The sequence below is a fragment of the Dama dama genome, chromosome 12, assembly GCF_033118175.1.
Source record: "Dama dama isolate Ldn47 chromosome 12, ASM3311817v1, whole genome shotgun sequence".
NCBI lineage: Eukaryota > Metazoa > Chordata > Mammalia > Artiodactyla > Cervidae > Dama > Dama dama.
In genome coordinates this window covers 85,858,374-85,884,561 of record NC_083692.1, presented here as the reverse complement: position 1 = coordinate 85,884,561, position 26,188 = coordinate 85,858,374, and the positions used below count along the sequence as shown (strand labels likewise).

The 26,188-nt window shown below is 49.9% G+C and overlaps 1 protein-coding gene across 1 annotated transcript in view; it reads left to right on the top strand.

Moving 5' to 3' along the window:
• CORO2B (coronin 2B) overlaps window positions 1-26,188 on the top strand; it is a 75,589-nt gene that overhangs the window by 38,806 nt on the left and 10,595 nt on the right. The window contains exons 3-8 of the mRNA XM_061157987.1: window positions 9,963-10,079; window positions 21,578-21,727; window positions 22,446-22,610; window positions 24,542-24,658; window positions 24,781-24,885; window positions 25,431-25,527. Of these exons, the coding sequence (XP_061013970.1) occupies window positions 9,963-10,079; window positions 21,578-21,727; window positions 22,446-22,610; window positions 24,542-24,658; window positions 24,781-24,885; window positions 25,431-25,527 (751 nt within the window). The remainder of the gene's footprint in view (window positions 1-9,962; window positions 10,080-21,577; window positions 21,728-22,445; window positions 22,611-24,541; window positions 24,659-24,780; window positions 24,886-25,430; window positions 25,528-26,188) is intronic.

Below are 26,188 nucleotides of genomic sequence, written 5' to 3'. Positions count from 1 at the left end.
CCCGCTGTGAGCTCTAGCACGAACAAAGCCTCCACCCAAAACAGAGCTCCCGGAGGACTGCCCAGGGGTCTGGACACCCAGGAGAGACCACCTCTGGGCTAAATGGCCTTCTCTAAAAAGTCGCTCTGAACATGCACATAGATGACTCACAGGGAGAAATGGACTGACCCTCCAGTGTCCTCCTTAGCAGGCTCTCGTTTATTATACATATTATTTCAGATGAACAGGCCGAAGACCCCAGGGCCCTGAGGTGTAGGACATGAGGCCAGGAAGTTCTGGTTGGGAGGGAGGGAAGGAAGGAGTGCAGCTGGAGGCCTGGGAAGAAGTGGTGTGGAGAGTAGTTTAAATGGAGGGAGGGGGCATGTATAAAGTGTGAGCGTGCGTGCCTGCGTGTGCTCGTGTGTTGGGGACAGCCGCTGGCAGATTGGGCACACCCTGGGTTGGCGGTACCCACACTTTGGACTGGCAGTCCCCAACCTTTTGGGGACCAGGGGCCAGTTTCATGAAAGACAATTTTTCCACAGACCAGGGCGGAGGGGAATGTTTTGGGGGTGGTTCAAGCACATTCCATTTATTGTGCACTCTATTTCTATTATTATTACATGAGCCCCACCTCAGATCATCAGCCTTAGATGCTGGACACTGGGGACCCCTGCTTTGGACGAAGGACACGCAATGCTTAGGCCCTGCTGAGGAGGCCGTGGTGGTACCCGGAGCTCTGAGGCTGCACAAACTCGTTCTGGTGTCACTGCCACAGGGGGATGACCAGGAGCAAGTTCCCTTGGGTCACCCCTTCCCTGGGCCTTAATAATCAGATAATGCGGGTGCAAGTGCTTCATGAAGTGTCAGGGCTGAGAGCTGGAGGCCGAGGCCACCTTCACACCCAGGAGGCTTGGACACAGGGGGCCTGACTCTGCCCAGAGCTTTAGAGAGAAAGGCTACACTGCCTGGTTTATAATAACTCTCTCAATGTCCACGTCCATCCAGAGAAGACAGCGATAGGCAGCCTACTCGGATAGTCTGAGCCTCCTGGGGCAGCACGTGGAGGAGGAAGTGTGATGACAGAGGCAAAAGGGTGTGGAGCCCAAAATATCTCTCATGCAGAATCTTGGGGTTCCACTGTGAGCTCACCCATCTCCTGGGTCAGGGTTATCTATTGCCCTGGGGCTTCTTTTAAATTGCACATCACCTGATGTGACCATTTTTCTTCCTGTTTGCTTTATCTGGACCTGCACTAAACATGCAATACTGTTTTTTGACTTCTCACCCCTGGCATCTACATCTGGCACCACTGATAGTCCCTGCTTCTGTGCCAGAAGGAGTGAGCATTGCAGGTACTTCCCTGAGGGCCCAGCAGAATATGGAGCCTTTCGGGTAGTGGCTCCCAAACTTCACTGCCCCAGGGAATCAGTTGGAAATCTTTAAAATACACTGATGCCTGGCTCCCCCTTCCCAGACACTGGGATTAAATTGATACGGGATGCCCACCTGGGCACTGGAATTTTTAAAACTTCCCATGTGATTCTAAAACAAAAGCAAAGTTTGAGAACCTCTAGGGAGAGGGAGAGGAATGATGGAGTCGGGGAAAGGAGGGTCTTCGGGAGCAAGCATATGGGTTTTCACAACTGAGTTGCCAGTCAGTCCCTTCTGATAACCTTATGAGAAATTCCGAAGGCCTACTTCTGATTCATGACTTTCCCCCCTAATTTACGGATGTGAGAGTTGGACCATGAAGAAGACCGAGTGCCAAAGAATTGATGCTTCTGAATTGTGATTCCCGGAGAAGACTCTTCAGAGTCTCTCGGGCCACAAGGAGATCAAACCAGTCCATCCTAAAGGAAATCAACCCTGAACATTCATTGGAAGGACTGATGCTGAAGCTCTAACACTTTGGTCACCTGATGCAAAGAGCCAACTCATTGGTAAAGACTCTACTTTTGGGAGAGGTTGAAGACAAAAGAGGAAAAGGGGGTGACAGAAGATGAGATGGTTGAATGGCTTCACCGACTCAGTGGACGTGAGTTTGAGCAAGCTCTGGGAGATGGTGAAGGGCAGGGAAGCCTGGTGTGCTGCAGTCTGTGGCGTCACAAACAGTTGGACACGACTGAGCGACGGAACAACCACCACCACTTACTTGTCACGTGTCTCACCTACATTCTTTTTTTAAATTATTTATTTGTCTTTGGCTGCACTGGGTCTCCGTGGCTGTGTGCCGGCTTTCTCTAGTTGCAGCGAGCGGGAGCTGCTCTTCATTGCAGTGCACGGGTTTCTCGTTGCGGTGGCTTCTCTTGTGGCAGAGCACGGGCTCTGGAGCACAGCTTGAGAGCATGGGTTCCATATTTGTGGCACATGGGCGTAGTTGACCTGTGGCACGCGGGGTCTTCCCAGACCAGGGGTCGAACCCGTGTCCCCTGCATTGGCAGGCAGATTCTTAACCCCTGGACCACCAGGGAGGCCCTCACCTACATTCTGAAATAGGAGGGCAGCGTAGCCGAGGTGCCTCAGAGCCAGACAGCACCCAGGGCAAATTGCAGCTTCTCATTGCCCAGCTGTATCACCTTCGGCAAATCATTGACCAGAGTTTGGTTTTCTCATCCATAAAATGGATTGTTATAGGGGAGTTGTAGGATTTAGTAAATTTAATTTTTTTAAAATTTATATTGGAGCGTAGTTGGTTAACAATTTTGTGTTAGTTTTAGGGATACAGCGAAGTGATTCAGTGATATGTGTACGCGTATCTATTTTTTTTTCCAATTCTTTTCCCATTTAGGTTATTACAGAATACTGAGCAGAGTCCCCTGTGCTATACAGTAGGTCCTTGTTGGAGTTGCTAAAACTTTGTCACAAGACCTAAATAAAATAATGTATGCAAATTGCTGAGCACAAGACAATTTGTGAGCACTTGTCAAATGGTCTTTATCACCATCCTTGTCTTTTTCATTGTTATCTCTAATAATGCCATCCCCGGGACTTGATGTTCGTCCATGCCTTCTGTCCTGGTGTGCCAGAAGCTAGGCCCTCAGGTTGCAGGCATGCCTGGCTTCATACAGTAAAATGGGCAGCCAGGAAGAAGCAGAAAGGAATTTGCCCAGGGTCCAGGAATCTGGGAAGCCCAAAGAAGCCCAGGGGCACATTCAAGGTCATTCAGTTGATGAGGTGAACTGAGGCTGGGCCTAGAAACCCTACCTCCTGCTTAGTCTTTTTTTTCTGCCTCACTAAGCTGATTCCCCAGGTAAGAAAACATTTTGCTTCTGTGTACAAAATTCAGCTTTGCAACCATGGGAAATTCTAGGAAGCTAAAGCTGCAATGCAGGTTGTTTTGAAAATATCTCAGTCAGTTCACTGGGTTCAAATAAAGCCTGGACTGGGGCCCAGGGCACCCGCCGTTCCCCTGGCAATCTGCTGGGTGAGCCACACCCTCCAGCCTATCCAAGGGAGAGCCTGGCCTGCCTACACACATGCACCACACACACACACGCCAAAACATATTTTCAATTAGCTATATAATTTTATTCAATGTCAAGAATCTTATTTTCCCCTAAACTGTGTGGCAACGAGTAAAGAAACCTGTATGAACAAGCCATATCTATGTTCCACCAAAGCTTCTGAAACATGTAAATCTGGTCAGTATGAGTCTGCATCTCATTTTCTTAAGACCTGCTTAACCAAAACCAGAGAGGGATGGTTTTCAATCAAATCTATGGTGATCATCTCCCACCTGGGGTACCAGAAACAAAACACTATGGTGAGTGAGTGTTTTAAATGACATTTATATTTTTATTAGAAATTATAAATGTTCATTGCAGAAAACTTAGAAACACTAATATCCAACTAATGGGAGAGTGTCACTATTAACCTTTTGATGCATTTTCTTACAGACTGTGTTTTTTTTTTAATAGCTTGGGATCATTTTAGGTATAAACTTGATTCTGACTGTTTCACTTACCATTAGCCCTTGAGTAATTCCCATGTCATTAAATATTTTTTGAAAATATGATTTTAAGTGACTTCATAATATTCCATTATATTGGCATCCTAAAATTCATTTCCACAATGTGCCATTGTTGAGCTTTTATTTTTGTTCCTTCTTAGAAATAACAGGGCAGTGAATGTCTTAGTATGCTTCCCTGTTCATTTCTCTGGGATGCATTCCCAAAGTGGAGCTACTGATCAAATGCTAAGAAACTTAGAAGTCTTCGCGGGAGTTTCCTGGTGACCTAGTAGTTAGGATGCCGTGTTGTCACTGCGGTGGCCCAGATTCAATCCCTGGTCTGGAAACTGAGGTCCCACATGCTGAGTGGCACGGCCAAAATATAAAAAATACAAATAAAAACAAAAATCTCTGTGCTGTGCTTAGTCACTCAGTCGTGCCCAACTCTTTGCGACCCCATGGACTGTAGCCCACCCAGGCTCCTCTGTCCATGGGGATTCTCTAGGCAAGAATACTGGAGTGGGTTGCCATGCCCTCCTCCAGGGGATCTTCCCAAGCCAAGGATCGAACCCAGGTCTCCTGCATTGCCGGCTGATTCTTTACCCTCTGTGCCACCGGGGAAGCCCAAGCCCCGGTCAAACGGATCTGTGGGAAAGTTGCCCTGCTTGGCACGCCCCTGCACCCTGTAGAGGCCGTGTCCCAGCTCCTCCCAGCTCTGTCTTTTGGCAGCTCAGGTGTATTTGAGCTGCAACCTGATCTCCAGCTCTGGGCTCCTCCTTGAGAAGACTCAGGGTGCACGACAGCTGCCATCTGACATCGAAGGTCTGTCCCAGCGAAGGGGGCTGGATTTGTCCTTCGAGGTAGCCAGGAGATTTTATGATTTTAAGTGACTTCATAATATTCCATTATATTGGCATCCTAAAATTCAGCCTGAAGATCTCCCGGAAGATTATGGACATTGTGTAACAGGCACCCCCTTCCCCACCCCATGCAGCAAGACTTCTGTCCCAGCTCTGTTGAGGCTCAAGCTCCCTTTGAGGTTCAGATGGCAGGTTAGACCCCGGGACCCCGGGGAACCCTCCTGCTGGAACAGTTCTGTCAGCTGACTGTCTCAACAGTGATTCTAAAGTTATGAAACAGTGAGAAACTTTGACTTCACTCCTTAGAAGCTCTTTGCACTGTGCTAAGTCACTTTAGTTGCGTCCAACTCTGTGCAACCCTATGGACTGTAGCCCACCAGGCTCCTCTGCCCATGGGACATGCAGGCAAGAATACTGGAGTTGGTTGCCGTGTCTTCCTCCAGGGAATCTTCCTGACCCAGGGATCAAACCCACGACTCTTACATCTCCTGCATTGGCAAGCAGGTTCTGTACCACTAGCGCCACCTGGGAGAAGCTCTTTGCACAACTATTTTCTCAGATATAAGCTGGGGTTGCTATGAGGATTAAATGTGATGATATCTGTAAATTAATATGTTTGATTATATTGCTGTAGTAATAAAAGCTATTAGCGTTGCCATGAGCACAAGTATGAGAAGGCAGTGTTGGGTTGCTGTGAAGAACCAGATCGGCATTTGGTCTCTAGCCACACCCCCATCCAGAAAGTAGAACAGAAAACAGAGGCATTTGAAGGGTCTGGGGAGAGGATTGTTCATATTTATTACAAATTCAGGAAAACAATTTCAAAACAAGCTTCCTTTAGAACACCTGATATATGCATTTTATTTGTTTGTTCTTAGGTCTCTAAGAGTAATAATTGTAAAGGGTCATGAAGTCTAATAGTCCTGAGGCCTGTAACACTGCAAGGGATGTGCTGGGGTTGGCTTACCCCAGCTCATGTTTAAATTTTTGTTTAATTTTTGCTTACTGTTAAATATTTAGGAGTTTTCTCTGCCAGTTTTTAAGCACAATTATTAAAAATTAAAGTTATGCAACTTTAAATTAAATGAATTATGTTAAAAACATAAGTACCAAATATTAAAAATTTATTCCTTCCTAATTATTTTACTACTGTCCGGTGTGCTACTGTCTCTTTTTTTCTAATAAATGCATCTTATTTATTTTATTTATTCATTTCCTGGCCGTGCTGGGTCTTCGTTGCTACACACGGATTTTCTCTAGCTGTGGTGAGTGGGGGCTCCTTTCTAGATGCGGTGTGTGGGCTTCTCACTGCAACGGCCTCCCTTGTTGCAGAGCCCAGGCTCCGGATGCACAGGCTTCAGCATTGGCAGTATGCCAGCTTTGGTAATTGCAGCACATAAGCTCAGTAGTTGTGGCTCATGGGCTTAGTTGCTCCTTGGCCTGTGGAATCTTCCTGGACCAGGGATCAAACCTGTGTCCTCCTCACTGGCAGGTAGGTTCTTATCCCCTGTCCCCACCAGGGAAGCCTCCTAAGTCTCTTTTAACTCTGCTTCTGGTGATAGCACCCTGGTAGTTTGAAATGATGGGCATTTGCCACTGAAATTGGCAAATGTGCCAAACCACAGCCTTTCTTTCCTGGAAAATCAGTTGTTAAACACTTACTAGCACACCAGGCCCTGTAACCCTCGATCTTTACCCTACTTTGCTACACCCCTCATTTCCTACTCCTTAGCTGCTTCCAATGTTTTGAGCTGTTTCTTTTTGTACTTTTCTTTGTATTTCTTAATTACATGCTTTCTCTTCAATGTCTTGATTTTTTTTTAAATCTTAGACATTGTCTATTGACTTCCTATTATGGAAGATGAGGATCTGGCTCTCTAGCAGCTCGGTCTCCCCTCTTAACTCTATACGCATACATTTTTCCTACCTCTGCCTGCCCAGTATATTATAGCACAACTCATGTTTAAATAGATATTCAGATAAGAAAAAAATAAGTATTCAGGATTTACATTATTACCACGATGTAAATATTGTCCATAAGACATTATCACTATGATTTATAAGATTTCTTATGCAGTTCTTCTCTTGGTGTTAATAATTATATTTTAAAATTTGCTTGATTTCTCTATAAAACTGTGGTTTTCAAACTTTTCTTCTTAGCAATGAATCTTTGTCGTTCAAACAAAATTTGGGGAATTCCCTGGCAGTCCAGTGGTTTAGGATTCGGTAGTTTCACTGCCGTGGGCCAGAGTTTGATCCCTGGTTGGGGAACTAAGATCCCACAAGGCGCATGGCATGGCCAAAAAAAAAAAAAATTATGTGAACCCTACTATATAAAACGGGAAAATCAGAGCTGCCAGTTTGAAAAGAGGTCCCTCCCATTGAGGGCGCTGTGTACAGTCGAGCAGGTTGTACACTGCAGAACTCTGCAGGTCACCATTTACAAGAGCAACAATATGATTCAGTCATGAAAATCAACGTTAACCATCCCTTTGGGGAAGGCATCCCTTTTGAAAAGGAAAGTCCACCTGGAAGGATGCGCTCTGTCAGGATGGCGTGTGGGTGCGTGCTCAGTTGTGTCTGACTCTTTGCAACCCCATGGACTAGAACCCACCAGGCTCCTCTGTCCATGAGATTTCCCAGGCAAGAATACTGGAGTGGGTTGCCATTTCCTTCTCCAGGGGATCTTCCTGACCCAGGGATCGAACCCGCATCTCCAGCGTCTTTTGCGTTGGCAGGCGGGTTCTTTACCACTGCACCACCTGGGAGACCCACCCTCTCCCGACCCCCCAGCGTAGACCCTTGACCTCTCCCCATTCTGAATACATTCCAGTGATGCGGCTTCACCTGTCCCTCCAGGACATCACCTGCAGGCGGCTGCTCAGAAGCTGCTGCTAGCTGCTGGCTACCTACTGACTGACTGATTCAGTGCCCTGAGATCTGCCTGGGCACCGAAAGCTGAATGCAGACAGCTTTACTCAGGGACCACTCAGGGCAGCCTTCAGGATCAGATGTAAGGAGAGAAGGCTCTGGCAGAGAGCACGTGAGCTGTGGAAACAGGTGATGCAGGGCCTGTCAGCCCATGGACATCAGAACTGGAGGAGGGGAGTTGGCTGTCAATAAGCAGTGGGGTTCAGCTCGGCTTTGAGGGTCACCCCTGTGTGGGAATCCTAGCTTTGCTTTCAGCTGGGTGACCTTGGACAAGTTGCTTAACATTTCTGGGCATTCATTTCCTCATGCCTAATTCCCAGGGTTTTGTGAGAGTTAAAGAAGCTACTTTGTAACCCTAGTAAATCCTAGGGCTATGTGTGGCTCAGTCTCTGCTCAGAATCTCAATTAAAGAAACGTAGTCCAACAGCCTAAAAGTAATTGAAAAGGGTATTCCAATTCATATTGTGTCCCTCATAGGATGCAAAAGAGGATCCCATTCTTAACTGAGAGCCATATCCCCCAAATCCTTTTCCTTAACTCTCTAATTTCCCCCAGCATACAGTGTCAGTGAAGTTCTCCCAAGTACAATCTCCAAGGCCTTTTTCCTCTCTCTTTCTCTACCTCATCCCTCACCCTCCATACCACTGCCATTGCTGTGTCATAAAAAAAAAAAATCAGACAACCTGGAGATACACATTCAGACAAGAAGTGGGTGGGGAACAGGTTACGGCAGGACGCATACTCTGAAATAACTCTTGCCCCATCACACTGGTGAACTATAAGACATGTATAGCGGGGGTTGCCTGAAACTGGTTGATCTCCTCCTTATTCAGTTGAGGAACTTAAAGGAGCGTGAGGTTTGACCTGCCTCAGGTGCCTCTGATCACCTAACCACTATTAGCAGATGGGCAGTGACTGGGAAAACCCTTCCTGTTCCCTCCACACACCAAAAAAGCTAATATTAAAACACCTGGGGACAGAGACACAGCCTCTGTCTCCAATTTCTTCTCTCTTCCCTGCCACCTTTGCAGCCAGTAGGCATGGAACTACCCCTCACCCCGACTCCCCTTGCTCCATCTTTTGTGGACCACATCGCCACTGCAGGATGTCTTTCAAGTCATGTACTGAACACCTACTGTTTGCCAGACTTGTAAGTTGCTGGAGATTCAGAGACAAGCCAGTCCTCAGTTGCTTATAAACAGACAGAAACAAACTGCAGTTCTTTGTGATGGTGCCTGTCATAGAGGGACGCACAGAATACAATGAGCTCACAGAGAAGGAATGCTTAATCCATTGAAGGAAGACTTCCTGGAGGAGGTGTCATCTAACCTGTATGATAATAACTAGTATCGGGTATGGAGCGTTCACTATGGTGATAATCTCCACACTAAGTACTTTGTTAAGCACATTCGCTCATTTAATCTTCACAGCAATACTAATGAGGAACCTCTCTTATGACAGCTGCACTTTCAAGCTTTCCAGCTGATTTTATACCCACATGTCTGAAAATAAAGTTGCTGAAGCAGTGAAAAGAAGAAAGAAAGAAAAAAAAAAATGAGGAAACCGAGGCCCAGAGCAGTTCATTGACTTTCCGAAGGCCTCCAAGCTCAAAGGCAGCAGAGCTGTGATTCAAACACAGGCCCGCGTGGTTCCAGAGATGGTGCTTTCAGCCACAGGGCACCGGGTGCAGGTGTTTAAGATGCAGACTGAACAAGCATGTGCCACATCTGGGAATAGCACCGTTCACATCCCAGGCAGAATAACATGAATGTGTGTGGATGGACCCCGAGATTCAGACCTCTCCACCGATTCCTGGAGCAGCAGGAAAGAGCCTCCTTTTGATCCAGACCTGTCCGGGTCAGCTCCTCCTAGAGATGAGGCGGGAGTACAGACATATGGCCCATGAACTGCCAGGGCTGCTGCCCACCAGGCTTTGGTGGTTCAGGTGGATAGTTACATCTTAACTTTAGATGTTTTTACTTGAGGAAGGGACACCTTTCTCTAAGTTGCACTCAGATGCCGTGTGGACCAGCATGGCCCCACCCACCCTGCTCTGGGACCCTCCCACCTCCGTTCAGTGTTGGGAGGATGCAGCCCCAGAGCAGTATGGCCCAGCCGGATGCAGGGATCCAAAAACATTAGTGGACCCTCTAGGACCTCTGGCTCTTCTTTCAGGTCATCCCAGGGCCATCAAACTAATCCCCTTCTCTCTTCTCTTTCTCTCTCTCTCCCCTTGGCAGACGGGCAGGATCGAACCCAACTACCCCAAGGTCTGCGGTCACCAGGGCAATGTGCTGGACATCAAGTGGAACCCCTTCATTGACAACATCATTGCCTCGTGCTCAGAGGACACATCGGTGAGCAGGAGGGGTGCTCCCTGGGGAGGGTGGGCGCATGGCGACTCCTCCTGCTTCCTCCTGGAGGCCTTCCTCTCTAAATTTCCTCCTTCTCCCTTCTTTGCCCCTCTCTGTCCTCTTGGTCATCCCTTCAGCTAGCCCCGGGACAGGGAGTTAGGAAGGGGACAGGGAGCAAAGCCATGAACTGTATGGCAGGTCTGGTGCCTTTACCGTGATTTCATTCGGAGGTGTTGACTTTGTAGGTGAGAATAGAACAAAAAGATTAAATCTGTGATCTGGCACTCATCTGTGACCGCAAAAGGAGAAGGATCAGAAGAGGAACTTGGGCAAGGAAGAAGGGGGAAGGGGATGAAATGGATGAGCCATGAGGAAAAGAGACCCTGTTCTTGCAGGCTGGGTGAAGTTCTGTCCTCTGTGAGCCATGGTTTTAGGGATAGACACTGGGCTGAGGTTTGTCATGACTTGTCCAGGGACCTACAATGGTGGCCCAGAATTTGAACACCATGCATCCTACCACGTAATGAAGAGAAAGAAGAAATAGGGGAAGGAAAGTGAGGAGGAGGGAACAGGGAGATAGAGTGAAGGAGAGAGAACAGGTAGGAGGGATGAAACAAGGGAAGAAAGGAGGCAGATAATTTGGAAAGGGGAGATAAAGAATCCAGGGAGAGCAACATGTGAAGCTGCTTTCTGGTCGCCCTTTCCCCAGGCTCTGCTGACTTGCGCACGTGGAGGCAGAGTCAGGTGTTGGCAGCAGAGTCTGTGTTTCTGGAGAAGGGCCCCGTGCCTTTCCTCAATTGCCCTTCAGCAATGTCAACACACCAGCCTGGGAGCAAGAGGGGATTTCAGAGCCTCAGCTGAGCTGGGGAGGAGGGACTGCTCTGGCCCCTGGTGTTCCCAGACGAGGGGAGATCAGACCACGGGCATCTCTCTAGTGCTCACTGGCGTAGTCTGGGGGCAGGTCATAGACTCCCAGGATGTTGGAACTAGAAGAAACTTTGAGGCTCATGTCTCCTGTCTTTCCAGACTGGCCTGAGAGCTCCTGAGAACAGAGCTCATGGCCTTTTTGGTTCTGAATCCCAAGCATCCAGCACGGAGCCTAGTACCTAGTAGATGCTTAGTAGGCATTTGATGGGATGGTTGGTTGGATGGATGGATGGATGGATGAAAGAATGGACAAACAGATGGCTAGATAAATGGATCTTTGGGTGGATGACTAAACTAATGGATAGATCACTGCATGGATGGATAATGGATAGATAGATGAATGGAAGGAAGGAAAGATGACAAGATAAAGGTGAATAGGTAGATGAATTGAATAAAAAGATAAATGAATACATGAGAATGAATATAGTCCATCTAATGAATTATCCAAAGAAAAAGATTCACAGTAAATAAGTCCCCATTGGTTAATAAATTAGGGGGTAGGGAGGAGGTCAGCTGGCACAGTGTCTAGTAAAACAGAGTGTTGTGGAGGGAGCTAATAGAGTAGAATGGGCTTGACCAGCTCCTAAAAGTCAGAGCCCTGAGTCAACTCAAGAGGATTCCTGAGAGCAGCAACATCAAGGGCAGGGCGCAACATAAGAAAGGAGGGCAAGAATTTGTGACGGGCAGTCCATCAGGTTTGTCTACTTTCTGCAGCAAGATGGAGATGGTGACTGGGCAGGAAGGGAGGCTGTGAACGGAGGTCAGGAGCAGAGAGGGAAGGCTCGGGACGCCAGGATGAGCAGCTGAACTTTGAAGTGAGACTTGTGCTTCTCAAGCCGTCTGAACAGGAACCCCTACACCTGTGCAGTGTGAAGACACTGCATGCTCTGGGGTCAGGGAAGGGGCTGGATGGGTCACAGCGGCTTTGTGGAAGAAGCAGAACCCCAGCCAGCTGGGCTGGTGCTGGAATGTGGCTCAGCAGAGAGAAAGGGAGTGCCCAGGAGCGGGGTGTGACTCGTGTACGTGTTGAGGGTATAAACAGAAAGGATGGGGCTTGAGGGCACAGGGAGAGAGGGGTTGGTCCGGGGCTGCTCACCAGAGAGAAGGGGATTAAGTCTTCAGAACAGAGAGGAACTCAGCCCTGGCTCTGGCTGCCAGTCCTGCCAGCTCGGAGCCCGCACAGTGACCCTCATGTCTCTGCCCCTCCCCAGCCTCAGGGCCAGAGGTCTTGGCATGGGAGTCAGTATCCCCCCTGCCCCTGCCATGGCTGGAAACAAGCCCCTCCTGGTGAAGGGCACACCGAGGGCCCAGGATCACACAGGGGCTCACGTCCCAGACAGACCTGGAACCCAGGTCCCCTGACTCCCAGCCGGTACCCTGAGCAACTACCCACAGCCCTGGTTTTAGGTGAGGAAACTGAGGCTTAGACCCTGGAGGGGCTGACAGTTCAGATCCATCTGATCTCAGTCTCTCCGACTCAGCGAGCTCTCTATGCAGAGCCTGCGCAGGCCGCTGGGGGCACATGAAGCAGGGCATCCCTGCCTGGGTCCTGGGATGGGGGCTGGAAAGGCAGAGGACCAGCCGCCCCCAGGGTGAGGAGAGGAGGCTGGTCAGTGCTGCCAGGACCGCTCTGATTGACCTTCCCCTCTCTGCCATTGCCCCCTCCAGGGTCAGGCACCCTTTAACCCACTCCAGATCACATAGTCAACTTACTGCACCTCAGACACCACGCCCAGAGCCAAGGTTAAGAGGTCAGTCAGCACACATACTGTATGCCAGGCACTGTGGGCCGTGCCAGAGCTGGGGAGGGAACCAGCTCCTGAAGGGACCCAGAGAGACCCTGACAGGCCCTGCACACCCACTCCCCACCCTCTGCTTGTCTCACAACATTCAGAGGACACAGGGGATCCAGCTGGCCTCCACCCCGCTCCCAGCTCTGTTTCCATATCCCCATCCCTTGAAAAATCTCCAGTGAAGTCCATCCCCCAGGTCCCCCCTCCCCCCAGTCTCCTCTCCCTTAGGGCATGAGGAGGTCTTCAAGAGTCTAAGCCCTTCCTTTCAGGGATCCAAGAGCATACCAAGCCCTTCCCCAAGGGGCTCCCGTCCTGAGGGAAGGCTGGGGGCTGTAACTCTCCCTGGCATCTGGCAGAATCCAGTTCTTTCCGCCGCTGGGTGATGTCACCTATTGTTGAAGGGCTGTGCTTTTTATAGCTTCTGCCGCAGCTAGGGAGGGCGGCTGGCAGGCGGCAGGGAAGGGCGCTATGGGTTTCCAAGCCTCATGCTCCCAGCCCTTCTCCAGCAGCCACAGAGAGAGGTTTCTGACATCTCAAGGAGAGGAGAGAGCAATCCCAGGAGAGTGGGAGGACGGGGAGGGAGACAGGCCCCTCTCCTGGGCTCAGCATCTTTCTTCCCTTCTATTCCACTGCTCTTCCATCCAGCAGCTGTCCTCATCCCCCCCACCCAGGAGAGGTGATGCTCTCCACCCCTCCAGAGCTGGGGGTGGGCTGGGGCAGGATGTCAGCCCTGCTGGAAGCAGCCGGAAGCCACCCACCACCCTGCCCTCCTACACACACATATAAACTTGAGAACCAATACCTCTTGGAGCTGGAAGGGAGCATCACACTCCTTTTAGAAATGGAAGCACATAGCCCTGAGAGGCCTCACCAATGTGCCTGGCAGCTGCAGAGACTCCACCAGTGTGGAGGAGTGGCTCAATCATTAGGCAGCCAGGCTTGGGAGGCCATGGGCCTAGGTTCAGATCCTGGCTCTTCCGCTTCCCAGATCTGTGATCTTACCAGCTTCTTTAACCTCTCTGGGCCCTGGTTGCCCTGCTGTAAAATGGTTTATCATGAGAACAAAATGAATCTAGTGTTTCTTGGCTACTAAGAACTTTATAACCATTAATGTGGGGACCAAGGCATTTAGATAACCTTACCCAGTGAGGGCAGGCTGGAGGCCTGGGAGAGAGAGACCCAGACTCTTTTTTTTTTCTTCCAAAATTCTTTCCATTATGTATCTCACTCTGTGCTTCTTGAGGCCCCAATAGGCCTTTTATCATTGGTTTCCCAAAAGGACTAAGCTGAATGCTAAGCCTTAAAATCTAGGAAAGAAATCCCCACCAGGTCCCCCTTCCAAATCAGGACTAAAGGGGTGTTTTGCCACCTATCCAGCTCACTACCGGCCAAAGCGGGAGCTAGCATGCTTCCTTATGGGTGACTCATTGCTTAAGATTAAGACTCATTGCTTCTGATGGTCAGAAGGTTTCTGGGCTTCTCAGGTTCTTCTGTTGGTTCATTCATTTAACAAGTACGTCTTAGATGTCTATGATGTGCCAGGCACTGTTCCTTGTCCTAGAAATAGGGCAGTGGATTTAAAGACCCCATCCTTGAATGGAGGAGTTGACTATCAGTGGGAGGCCTGGAAGGTTGTCTGTGCCCCAGATGGGGTGATTTTTAGATTCTTGGGGCCAGGGAGTAGCACCTCTTTCTTGGAATAGATGAGCAGAAGGACAGACCACACCCTCTCTAGCTTGTCAGATTCCGTCCAGGGAAGAAGGAAGGGATGAGCAGGGGTAGGGGTTCAGAGGAGAGAAACAGGGCAGTTTGCCTGATTCATATCCAGAATTTGAATCCCAGCTGCTCCCTTCCTAGCTGTGCAACCTGGGCAAGTTTCCTAACCTCTCTGTGGCTCATTTCCTTACCTATGTAAGGAGAGTCATTAATAGTAACAATAATAATGATGATAAGTAACACATATCCTTTCCTGTGTCCAACCTCATGTTTACCATTTCATTTAATCTGCTGGCAACCCCTTCATAAGATTCTCAACAGCAGATGGTCAGTCGTGCTCTCTTCTGGACCCTCAGGTGGCCTTTCTCTCCTCCTTCTCTTTGGAGTGATCTGTTTCCCATGTTAGGAAACAGTTACATGGTCAGAAGATATCAACATTAAGGCGGACTTGGAGGCTTTACCTCTTGTTTAGGATAGTGACGATGTACTCCATTTCTAGTGGTAAACCAAATAGTTGGGAAGAAATAAGGAGGTGGGTGTTCCAAGACCTTCTGGGCAAGACCCTCATGATTTTATTTCTTACTGCAGAAAAGACAAGAGAAAAGAGTTGCTCTGACCTCAGCTCTAGGCAGTGTATCTGTGGATTTGCTGGATGGAAATCCTGGGCTCATGACTATGTAATGTAGTACAGCTTAATTGGATACTATCAGAAGGCAGAGACTATACCTTATATGTGCCCATTCCTCCCCACACTACTCCGAAAAGAGTTGTTTTTTAAGTAAATATTAAGGAGTTGGAATCCATATCTTTTCCCAGCTACTTAGGACCACTATGAACTTCGGCTCCTCCTCTGAGCTCCTATACCACAGATGTAGACAGGAAGTACTATTTGCCATGGCTATGTAACAACAGTTCCCCTAACCAGAGCATTCTTTCACTTAGTAACAGTGTTCTCAGAGGGGCTGAGTAGGCCCTGGGCCTAAGTCACTAGCAGCCACAGTCCTCAATGTATCAGAAAGCAGAGAGATCCAGCCAGACACCTTCATAATCACATAATAATTTTAAAGAGGAAATGTATTTGCGTTGCGTAAAATGGAGACAGACTTTATACCACATTCATTGACTACGCAGGGGGCCACAAAGCACCTATGAGAAATAGAAATCACATCTAAAATGTGACCTGTCTAAAATTTGTATATAATCTTTAATTAATATTAAGCAAGCATTGTTATGGAGAAGGAAATGGCAACCCACTCCAGTATTCTTGTCTGGGAAATCCCATGGACAGAGGAGCCTGGCGGGCTACAGTTCAGGAGTCTCAAAGAGTTGGACACGACTTAGCGACTAAACAACAAAGCATTGTTAAGTGTTACTAACGTGTTAGTCATCTGCTTGGTAGGGTATATAGTTTATTTCGTCCTCATAACAACGATAATGGTAGGTGTAATTATTCTTACAGTTGAGAAGACTGACATTCAGAGAGGTTGAACGTTGGCTGAAGTCTCAGAGCTGATAAGGTCAGAGCCTGGGTTGGAATGGCGTGTGTTGGGCCACAAAGCTCTCTCGTTCTCAGCCAGCTGCTCCCTCCCCTGTGCACAAGGACACTTGGTTTTGCAGCTTTATAAACGGTGTGCCTTTCACCCACCTGGCCTTAGCCGTGTCTGCCGTCGACCCCACAAGACTGTGAGCTACTGGCTGAGGACTGGCCCCCAGTGTGTCCAGCATTGTGACCCAGGGAGTGGCTAGGTACATCTCGTTGGCTTGGTTGTAACTGAGTTTAACTAAACGGGGTTCTGACCCAGGGACTTATGAAAGGGACAGTCCCAGACACAGCTGGCTTAGCTGGAGAAAGCGCTTTGCCACTTCTCCCCTCCCCTTACTTCCAGAAATCCGATTTGGCAGACTCTACTGGGTTTCCTGTTGAAGTAACCTCTTCCAGAGCAACCTCTGAGCAGATCTACCTACCGCGCCCATCCACTCTTTGTTCCCAGCAAATCCCTTGAATGTTTAGGGATTGGAATTCCTTTCCAGCTACTTGGGGCCTTTGTGAACTCCAGCTCCTCCTCTGAGCTCCCCTTGCGTATGCTGCCAGCTGTTAGCTGTTGTGGTGGATCAAATAGAGGTAGTCTCTTTTCCCCAGTGATAACATTCAGTGGTGTCAAAAGCAGAGAAGTCTGGAAGGTTAACTAATACTGTCTCAATATGCAGCAGGGCTTCCCTTGTTGGCTCAGCTGGTAAAGAATCCGCCTGTAATGCCTGGACTGGGAAGATCCCCTGAAGAAGGGAAAGGCTACCCACTCCAGTATTCTGGCCTGGAGAATTCCATGGACTGTGTAGTCCATGGGGTCGCAAAGAGTTGGACACGACTGAGCGACTTTCATTTTACTTTATGCAGCAGAAGAAACTGGACCCCAGGAAGCAAAGTGGTTGGAGTCAAATGGGGTTTTAAGGCAAGACTCCCCTTTCCTTCCCTGTGGGACATTTTCCATCTGAGACCCAATTCTAGCAGTTATTGGTGAAAACAACTCTTGGCTTCCCCCCCGCAGCCCTTCATTCCCCTGGACTTGGAGTCAGTCCAGAGGCTGTGCCTGGGCATAGACACCACGTGCCCTCCCCCTCCCCTTTTAGCCCCTTCATTACCAGGCAGAGCTGTCACGCCAACAAACCAACCTGTGTGAGCGGCTAGAAAGCCTCAGACTCACAAGGACCCTGAAGTCCAGATTCATTCAACCCTAGCCTCTAAAAGGTGTGTATCTCTCGATTTATCATCCGGATGAGGAGCCTGAGCCTCAGAGAGGTTAACTGGCTTGTCTCAGGTCATCTAGTTGGGCCCTGGGATTACAGCCTGAATGGACCCCCCTTTCACAGCTTCCCTGGTATCCCTGCCCGTGATGCGAGTCCGGGATGCCTCAGGTAGCTGGAATCAGGCTGTTCTGGAAAAAGGGTTTCTTCTGAGACTCAGCCCAAGCAGGGCTCCTCAGGTCCCACCTCTGGCTTCCTCTGTCACCGGCTGGCCTGCTCCACACCAGCCAGGCTGGCCCAAAATGTAATTTTCCACCCACTGTGCCTACACCCACACACAGGAGTCGTTTTTCTGTCTCCTCGTCTTTCCCCACATTCCCAACCTGTCTTTTCAAATGTGGGTCAACATCTCCTCTCCTAACCCTGCCTTGTGGATCTTCCCACCCCCATCACCCTCCAGACTGAATTCGGGCTCCCCCATCCCTGTGCTCCCATGGGCTCTCTGCCCTGTGACCCTACTGTGTGCCAATCAAGAGCAGGCATGGGGTGGCCTCTGCATCCATCCCTTTGGTACCCAGGGCCTGGCTCCTAAGAGGTGTATATGGAATGAGTGAGGCTTAACTTTCTGTTTCAAAGATTTTCTTAAAGGCCAGATTTTCTCTCTTGTCTCAGTCTGTGAGATGTGTATGCTCTGAATGCCATGGGTTCCTTGTGTATGTGCTTGTCTGCTGTCCTCAAGATACAGTATGACGTGTCTGTAGACAAGATCTTTTGCCCCCATATACTTCCACATTGGCCTATCTTCCTGCCCATTAAAGTTTCATCCCCTTGACTCTGAAAGCATCTCAAACTTCCTGCTCAAGTGCAAACAAAGGTAGCCTATCAAGACGGAAAAAGATGCCCAGTGTTGCTAAGAATCAAAGACCTGCAAATCCAACAGCAGGGAGATGGAATTCTTGAAAGTAAAAGTTGCTCTGTCGTGTCCGACTCTTTGTGAGGCCATGGACTGTACAGTCCATGGAATTCTCCAGGGCAGAATACTGGAGTGGATAGCCATTCACTTTTCCAGGGGATCTTCCCAATCCACAGATTGAACCCAGGTCTCCCACATTGCAGGCAGATTCTTCACCAGCTGAGCTACCAGGGAAGCCCTTCTTGATCCAAGGACAAAAACCTATGGGCTTTTTAATATTTGTTTTTCTTGATACAGCATGAGGGCTATTCTCTAGTTACACTGCACCGGGGGCTTCTCATTGCAATGGCTTCTCTTATTGTGGTGCACGGGCTCTAGGCTGCACAGGCTCCATAGTTGTGGTGGGCAGATTTAGTTGCCCTGTGGCATGTGAAATCTTCCCAGACTAGGGATTGAACCTGTATCCCTTGCATTGGCAGGCAGATTTTCTACCACTGGACCACAAGGGAAGTCCCCAAAACCTGTTTTTGAAGGTACAGTTTTAGAGACATAGGTAAAGAAACACAGACTCTGCTGGTGAAACCTGAGGCAGCTTTGAAGGACAATTTTACAGTGACTAAAAAAGTGAAACACTTCTAGGCATGTGTCTTACAGGAATACTTCTGGCTTGGCCAAACTTGTATGTCAGGCCTCATCATCACAGAATGAACTGTAACAGTGAGAAAAATGGGCAGAGCCCAGGTGTCCATTCACACAAGTTGATTAACTCCATCATGGCACGGCCACAAAACAGCTGTCCTTCTGGCCACTTAAAAAGCTAAGGTAGAGCCACATGTAGTGGTGTAGAAAGATGCCCACCAGCTCTCGTTACATGAGAAAAGCAAGCCGCTGAAGTATATGGATCATAGCATCCCTTTGGAGAAAAAAGAAAGAAAGGGGAAGGTATTGAATGCGTGATGTGTGTGTATGTGTGTAGCACAAGCATTTTTTAGTTTCCACTTTTCAACAGTCACCTTCCTCTGGGACATTGGACGACAAGAAGAATGTGTGTCTTTTTTTTTTTTTTTTTTGGCTATACCAGGTCTTATACCCGAACGCTTGGTTGCTGCATGTGGTATCTAGTTCCTTGACCAGGGATTGAACCCTGGCCCTCTGCACTGGGAGCACAGAGTCTTAGCCACTGGACCACCAGGGAAGTCCCAAGAATGTGTGTCTTACTGATGACTACTGAATCATCTACCCTGGTCCCCACTCCACCCTCTCTGCTGTTTCTGTGTGAGACCTCATCTCGTAAGGCCTTTGCGCAGAGCTGTCAGGGAAAACCATGGAGCACACTGGGTCCACTTTCTGTCACCTCCCTCCCCCCAGCTGCCGCCAGCATGCCGGGCTGTGTGGGGTGTTGGGCTTTCCTAGAGAGCTGGGACAACCACAGGAGATTATAACATTGAGGATGGAAAAACATCAAACTGTCCCCTAATTATAAACTTTCTCTCAAATATGTTTTTTGAAGCCGAGGATGGTGCTCCCAAGAGTGACCATAAATCCCTGGCTAGACCTGGAGCCTCCCATGGTCTATATGTTCAGAGCTGGGTCTTCAGGGGAACACATGTGTGGGAAATACTCATTTCTGTACTCAGGATAAAGTGCCAAGAAAGGAAACCACATCAAGGGAATTCCCTTAGGGACACCCCTAGTTGCCAGCCTTGCTCCCCTGTTTTTGGGATTGCCTTTGGCTTCCTTTAACATACTTCCCATATTTGTTCTGAGCCATCATGATTATCTTTGCATGGCTAATATTGCATATTGCTATGACATATTAAATTATTTCCCTAATGGTGGTCACTTAGAGTGTTTCTGAATTTTCTACATTGCAATGAACATCCTCATGCATGGAGATTTTTGCTTATATTGAAATGTAAAAGCAAAATTACTAGGTCGAAGAATATAATACAAATGTCTCTATAGTTCCTACTAAAGGGGGAACAATCTACTAAAGAGTGCCAAATTGTTTCCAAAATAGAGTTACTCTGATTTATAATACTACCAACACCAATTGAATCCATAAGCTCCAGTATAATCTTGTCAACACTGTTTCTTTCAATTGGCCATTTTATTAATAGAAGATTATAAATGGCATCTCAAAGCTGTTTTCCCTGTTTTTCTCCTTTCTAGGAAGGGTGGAGTTAAGATTTTCAAAACGTTTGTTTTAAAGGTGTCCTAGACTGTAATCACATGTGCTTTTTCCTCTCCACTCAGATCATAATAAATAGTATTAATGATGATGATGATAATGATAATTATAACAAGAACTATAATCCCATAGGTCTTTAGAGCATTTTATACTTTACAAGTTTTTACAATCAGTAGCTTATTTTATTCTGCCACTAGGCAAGGCAAAGTAAAAACTTCCCCCACCCCCCCATTTATAGATGAAACAGTTGAAACTATGCAAAGTATGTTTGACTTGAGAAACGGAAGCCTGCCAACATTAACATAATAATCAAGGGGTAATTCAAAGATCGAACTTCCCTGGTAGCTCAGTGGTAAAGAATCTACCTACCAATGCAGGAGATACAGATTCAATCCCTGGGTCAGGAAGATCCCCTGGAGAACGAGATGGTGACCCACTGTAGTATTCTTGCCTGGGAAATCTCATGGACAGAGGAGCCTGGCAGGCTACAGTCCATGGGGTCCCAAAAGAGTCAGACATGATTTAGCAACTGAGCATGCATGCATGCAATTCAAAGATGACAGAAATTGCTCAGTTTCTCTCTCTGGGGTTACATGGTCACCCCTCTCTCTGAATTCCACCTTCCTCTTTCTTCCCACTTGCTTATCAGCATCTGCAAGACTACATCCAGGCTCTACATGCTTTCAGCTCAGGGTCCAGCACCTCACCCTTCTGTGCCCCGTAGTTCATCATCTTCAGGAGAGGCCCTGGGCCTCCCAGATGAGTTTCCCTCTGCTCAAGTGTCCATTCTGGGTGGGGGACAGAGTGAAGGGCAGGCCACGTGGTACAGACAGAGGCGCTGAGGCTGAAGGCATTCATAGAAGGGCGTGGGAAGGGAAGCAGAGATAGGCTTTGAACACAGCACTTGTTAAAAGTTGCTCAACGTGTGGTCCTCTGGCCCTGGCTAGACTGAAAGAATAACAAACATGCCAGGGTTAATAGTTGCCAAGATCTGCAGAGACTTCTTAGAGAAGATCCTCCCAAAGGCCCAGAGAAGATGGTCTCTTTTCTCTCTAACCAGCCCTTGCAACCTTCCCCCGCCCCCCAGCCTCAGCCAGGCTCTGCCCACTGCCCTGGCCAGGAGATGTCTTACTAGGCAGATCTGGTGTCCAAGGAAGGGGCAGCAGGGGCTTCTCCTGGCCCTGCCCCCACCAGCCTTGGCCCTCCATCCGCTCTGCAGGTGCGGATCTGGGAGATCCCCGAGGGCGGGCTGAAGCGGAACATGACGGAGGCTCTCCTGGAGTTGCACGGGCACAGCCGGCGTGTGGGACTGGTCGAGTGGCACCCCACCACCAACAACATCCTCTTCAGTGCTGGCTATGATTACAAGGTGGGCAGCCAGTGGGCACGGTGGCCAGAGCCAGCTCAGCAGGGAGGCAGAGGGAGAGAGACGGGCATCTTTAGGGGGCTGTAGGGGGCACTGCTACTTCCCCAAGCCTGTTAGCCAGTGTCGCATCCATTCAGTCACTCATTCATTCGCTCATTTGACATGCACACAGCTGAGCATCTTCTGTGTGCCCATCATTCCTGCGGTCCACAGAAGCTGGAGGCATCTTGACTGCCTTCTCCAGCCCTGATACACCAGAGAAGCATACCCTCTCCACACCTGAAACTAACACAATACTGGAACTCAACTATTCTCTAATAAAAATTAAAAACAAGAGAAAAAGATGCCCACTCTATGCCCACACTCCCTACCTGACTGCTTCTTAACCAAGAAGTAGTCTCTGCCCTCCTAGTAGGAAAAAGAAGAACCCAAAGCTGCTGGTGGGGAGAATGGAGCCCCAACCCCAGGTATGCCCTCAAAATAGATGTGCCAACCACTGGGACCCAGCCAGGAACACTCATACTTATTGCTAGAAGTAGGAACTGAGCCCCGGCCGGGGCTTGGACCTGCCCAAGGACAGTGGTGGATTTGTGTGACAGGAACACATCCATCTTTGATGTAGAACCCACCGACATGGTCCCCCATCCCAGCGCACGTGACCCTGCACAGGGCGTCTCTCCCAGCAGGGCTGAGCCTGCCTCCTGCGTCTCTGCCCTCCCAGGTCCTCATCTGGAACCTGGACGTGGGTGAGCCGGTGAAGATGATAGACTGCCACTCGGACGTGATCCTCTGCATGTCCTTCAACACTGACGGCAGCCTGCTCACCACCACGTGCAAGGATAAGAAACTGCGCGTGATCGAGCCGCGCTCTGGCCGTGTTCTGCAGGTGAAGCCCCGCATCTTTCTTGAGGGGTAGGAAAGGTATTGGGACCTGGGGCTCTGCTGTCAGCCAGTCCTGGAAGGAAAGACTGTGCCGGCTCCCCTCTTCCATGTACCCGCCCTGCACCTCTGGGGACCAGCCCATTTGTTCTGGGCCCTTCTCTGCTCATAGGAGCTCTGCCTTGTTCTGGGTGCAGAGGGACCTCAGTATCCTCTCTCACCCCCACGGACTCCACTCCTCTCCCCAGATGGGATTCTTCTGCCTGCTCTGGAGGCCAAAGTGGTGACCCCCTTCTGCACATGAATCCCGGGGTGCTCATCGTGGGCACGGGAGGAGGGGACTTTGGACTCACTGCCCAGCCACCTGCATGGGATAAGATGGTAGAAGTGGCTCAGGGTGCCAGCCTCAGGGGCAGTTCCAAGTGGAGAGGTGGATGGTGAACTAAGCTCCAGTTTTGGTCTTTGATTCTGGGTCTTGATTCCGAGGAAGGGATCAGGTGCCATTTGGGAGTAAGAAATTTACATTTCATGAGTACCAACTACATGCTAGTAGTGGCACTAGATGGGTTGGAAAATTTGGATGGGATCTGAGGTTTACCTCCTAACACCAGCAAGACTAATGCATTTATCTTGGAAAAACCCAATATTGTGTTTATGTTTATCTTGGAAAAACCCAATACTGCAGGACCAGAAAGTCATCTACAACACCTGCTATTACAAACAATAATCACCATAGTTATTAGCGTCATTAGTATTTACTCAGAGCTCACTGTGGCATGCACTATACTCTGGGCTCCACGTCACCCTCCCCCCACCCATTTAATCCTTGTGACGGTCCTCTGAGGTGGACACTGTTACTCCTCCTGTCCGTTTCCCTCGTGGGAATACTGCTTCTTGGAGAGTGACAGACCTGAATCTCAGAGTTACAGGAGGAGCTAGAATTCAAACCCAGCCAGCTGGACCCCAGAGCCCCTGCTGAGCAGAAAAGATATAAAACAGCAGAGACCTCCAACCTCCATCTCACACCCAGAGAGGGTGAGGGACTCCTCCATGGTTCCACTTTCTGGCAGAACTTGGAGTGAGTGACGCCAGCCCGGCTCTCTGCACTGCCCCACCAGCCTCTGGTTCCTACCTGACGCTGACTCATCCTGGCAAAGGGCCTCCGTGTGTTAGGAGGGAAAAGGAGGTGCCCAGAGGCAGGAGCAGAGGCAGAGGACGGCCCAGTTAGAAGGAGGTCCTGGTGAGGTGAGGCAGCCAGCGGTGATCCAGCGTGAGTCCCGGTCGTCCTGAGCCTCAAGCTCGGCATCCTCAGAAAGCCCTTGCCGTGGGCATTGTGGTGACGGCTGAGAGATGCCTCAGTGAGGGCACTTGGCACCCGGCCCAGCGCCAGCCCTGCCTGGGACTTGGTCCATGTCCCCATCCGCTCTGGGATATGGCCAGTGGTCTGGTTTCCTGGTCCCAGGGCTCCGAGCTCCACAGCACCTGTATTCATTTCCTGTGGCTGCTATAACCAACTACTGTAGGCGGGGAGTCTTACAGCAGAAATCGATCCTCTCGCACAGTTCTGGAGGCCAGAAGTCCACGTGAAGGTGTCACCAGCTTCCGGTGGCTCCCTTGGCTGGTGGCCCCCCATTCCAGTCTCTGCCTCCACAGTCACGCCACCTACTCCTTTCTGCATCTGTGGACTCTCCCTCTGCCTCTCTCTTCTAAATAAGGACACTAGTGATGGCATTTAGGACCCCTGAGGATGATCCAGGGGGAATCTGCCCATATCGAGGTCCTTCCCTTAAAATCACACGTGAAGACCATTTTCCAAACAAGGGAACATTCACAGGTTCGGGGAGTGGGGACACGGATATGTGTCTGGGGTCCTTCAGGCAGCCCAGCCCCGTACCCTGGTGTCTGGGGCCTGGCTCACCAGCTCTCTGATTCCATCAGGAGGCGAACTGCAAAAACCACAGAGTGAACCGCGTGGTCTTCCTGGGGAACATGAAGCGGCTTCTCACCACGGGGGTCTCCAGGTGGAACACGAGACAGATCGCCCTCTGGGACCAGGTCAGCCGCAGGAGGCAGGGAGGAGGGTGACGTCAAAGGGTTGTAGCCCCGGGGCCTTGCTGGGGTTGGGGAAGGTGAGCTGCCATCCTGCCTGGATACTGATCCTGGGCCCCCGCCTGCAGGAGGACCTGTCCATGCCCCTGATCGAGGAGGAAATTGATGGGCTCTCTGGCCTGCTGTTCCCCTTCTACGACGCTGACACCCACATGCTCTACCTGGCTGGAAAGGTAGTGGAAGGTGGGGGAGGGACGGGGGCAGCCTGTGGGAGACCTCTGCCCCTATCGGGCCCTCAGTCTCTCCCTACCTCCCAAGAAGAGCCTAACCTCTGCCCTTCTCCCGACCCAAACGGTCCCACCATCTTCTATCAGAACCTACCCTTGCATTGGACATTCATTTTATTCAGGTGTCAGTGACTGAGAATCCCTTGGGGGTGGACTGGCACCAGATTTTACAGGGGAATACGGATCAGAGCCTGGAGTGCATCATCCCTAATGATAGGATTCGAGGCATCTGCCAGGAGATCTTATTTGTCGAGAAGACTGTCTATATGCCCACCAACATACACACACACCCCACACACACACACCACCCCACCCCACCCCCAGCGAGTCCCCCATGGCATCCCCACTGGGGCCTAGAAGCCAGGCTTCCCTGGTCTTTTGAGCATCTTGGAGGTTGGTGGAGGCTCTCTTCAGTGGCCTCCTGGACCAGGGTCTGCTGACCCCACCCCTGGCCCTCCTTCTTCCTCCCCTCCCTCTCCCCTGGCCCCCAGGGTGATGGAAACATCCGGTACTACGAGATCAGCACGGAGAAGCCCTACCTGAGTTACCTCATGGAGTTCCGCTCCCCGGCCCCGCAGAAAGGTCTTGGTAAGGGGGCCCCGGGGCCGCCATGGCTGTTACACTAGGAGAGGAGAGACTGGAATTTAGCTCTTGGGTCACCTCTCCCCCACAATGAAAATCAGCCTCTGAAGGTCAACTCATGGACCAGTCAGAATAGAACCTTCAAGTTCTGCCCTGTGAAGGTCAGCCTACTCTTCTTCAGCCAGCCTGTCACTGCCCATTCGACCAGTTCCATACATCCACGGTGCTTGGCGTCCTCCGCCATCTCTGGCCATCAGGAGCCTGCAGGGGTGCGCATGGTCCCTGCATTCCTGTCTGCAAATGGGGAGGCTGAAGCCCATTGTGTATCTGACATGGTGGGAGGAGGTTCAGTAACTACAGCTCAGAACCAGGTCCAAGTGCAGGCCCCTTCCTGAAGCTGCTGGGAAGCCAGGACCCCCAGCCCCCTGAAGCAGCTCTGTCCTTGCCTGAGAAGATGAGAGGAATTCCAGGGGTCCCCTCACCACCTCCCCAGGCTCCCCAGGTTCTCAGGCAAATCCCCGAGAGGACTGCAGGACTGACGAGTGTAGTGAGTCTGTTTTTCACACCCACTCTCTCCCACCACTAAAGCCTTGCTGTGAAGTCTTTGTGCCCGGGGACTCACGCTGACAGGGCATCCGACTCAGCAATCCGCCATGTGGGGTCCAGA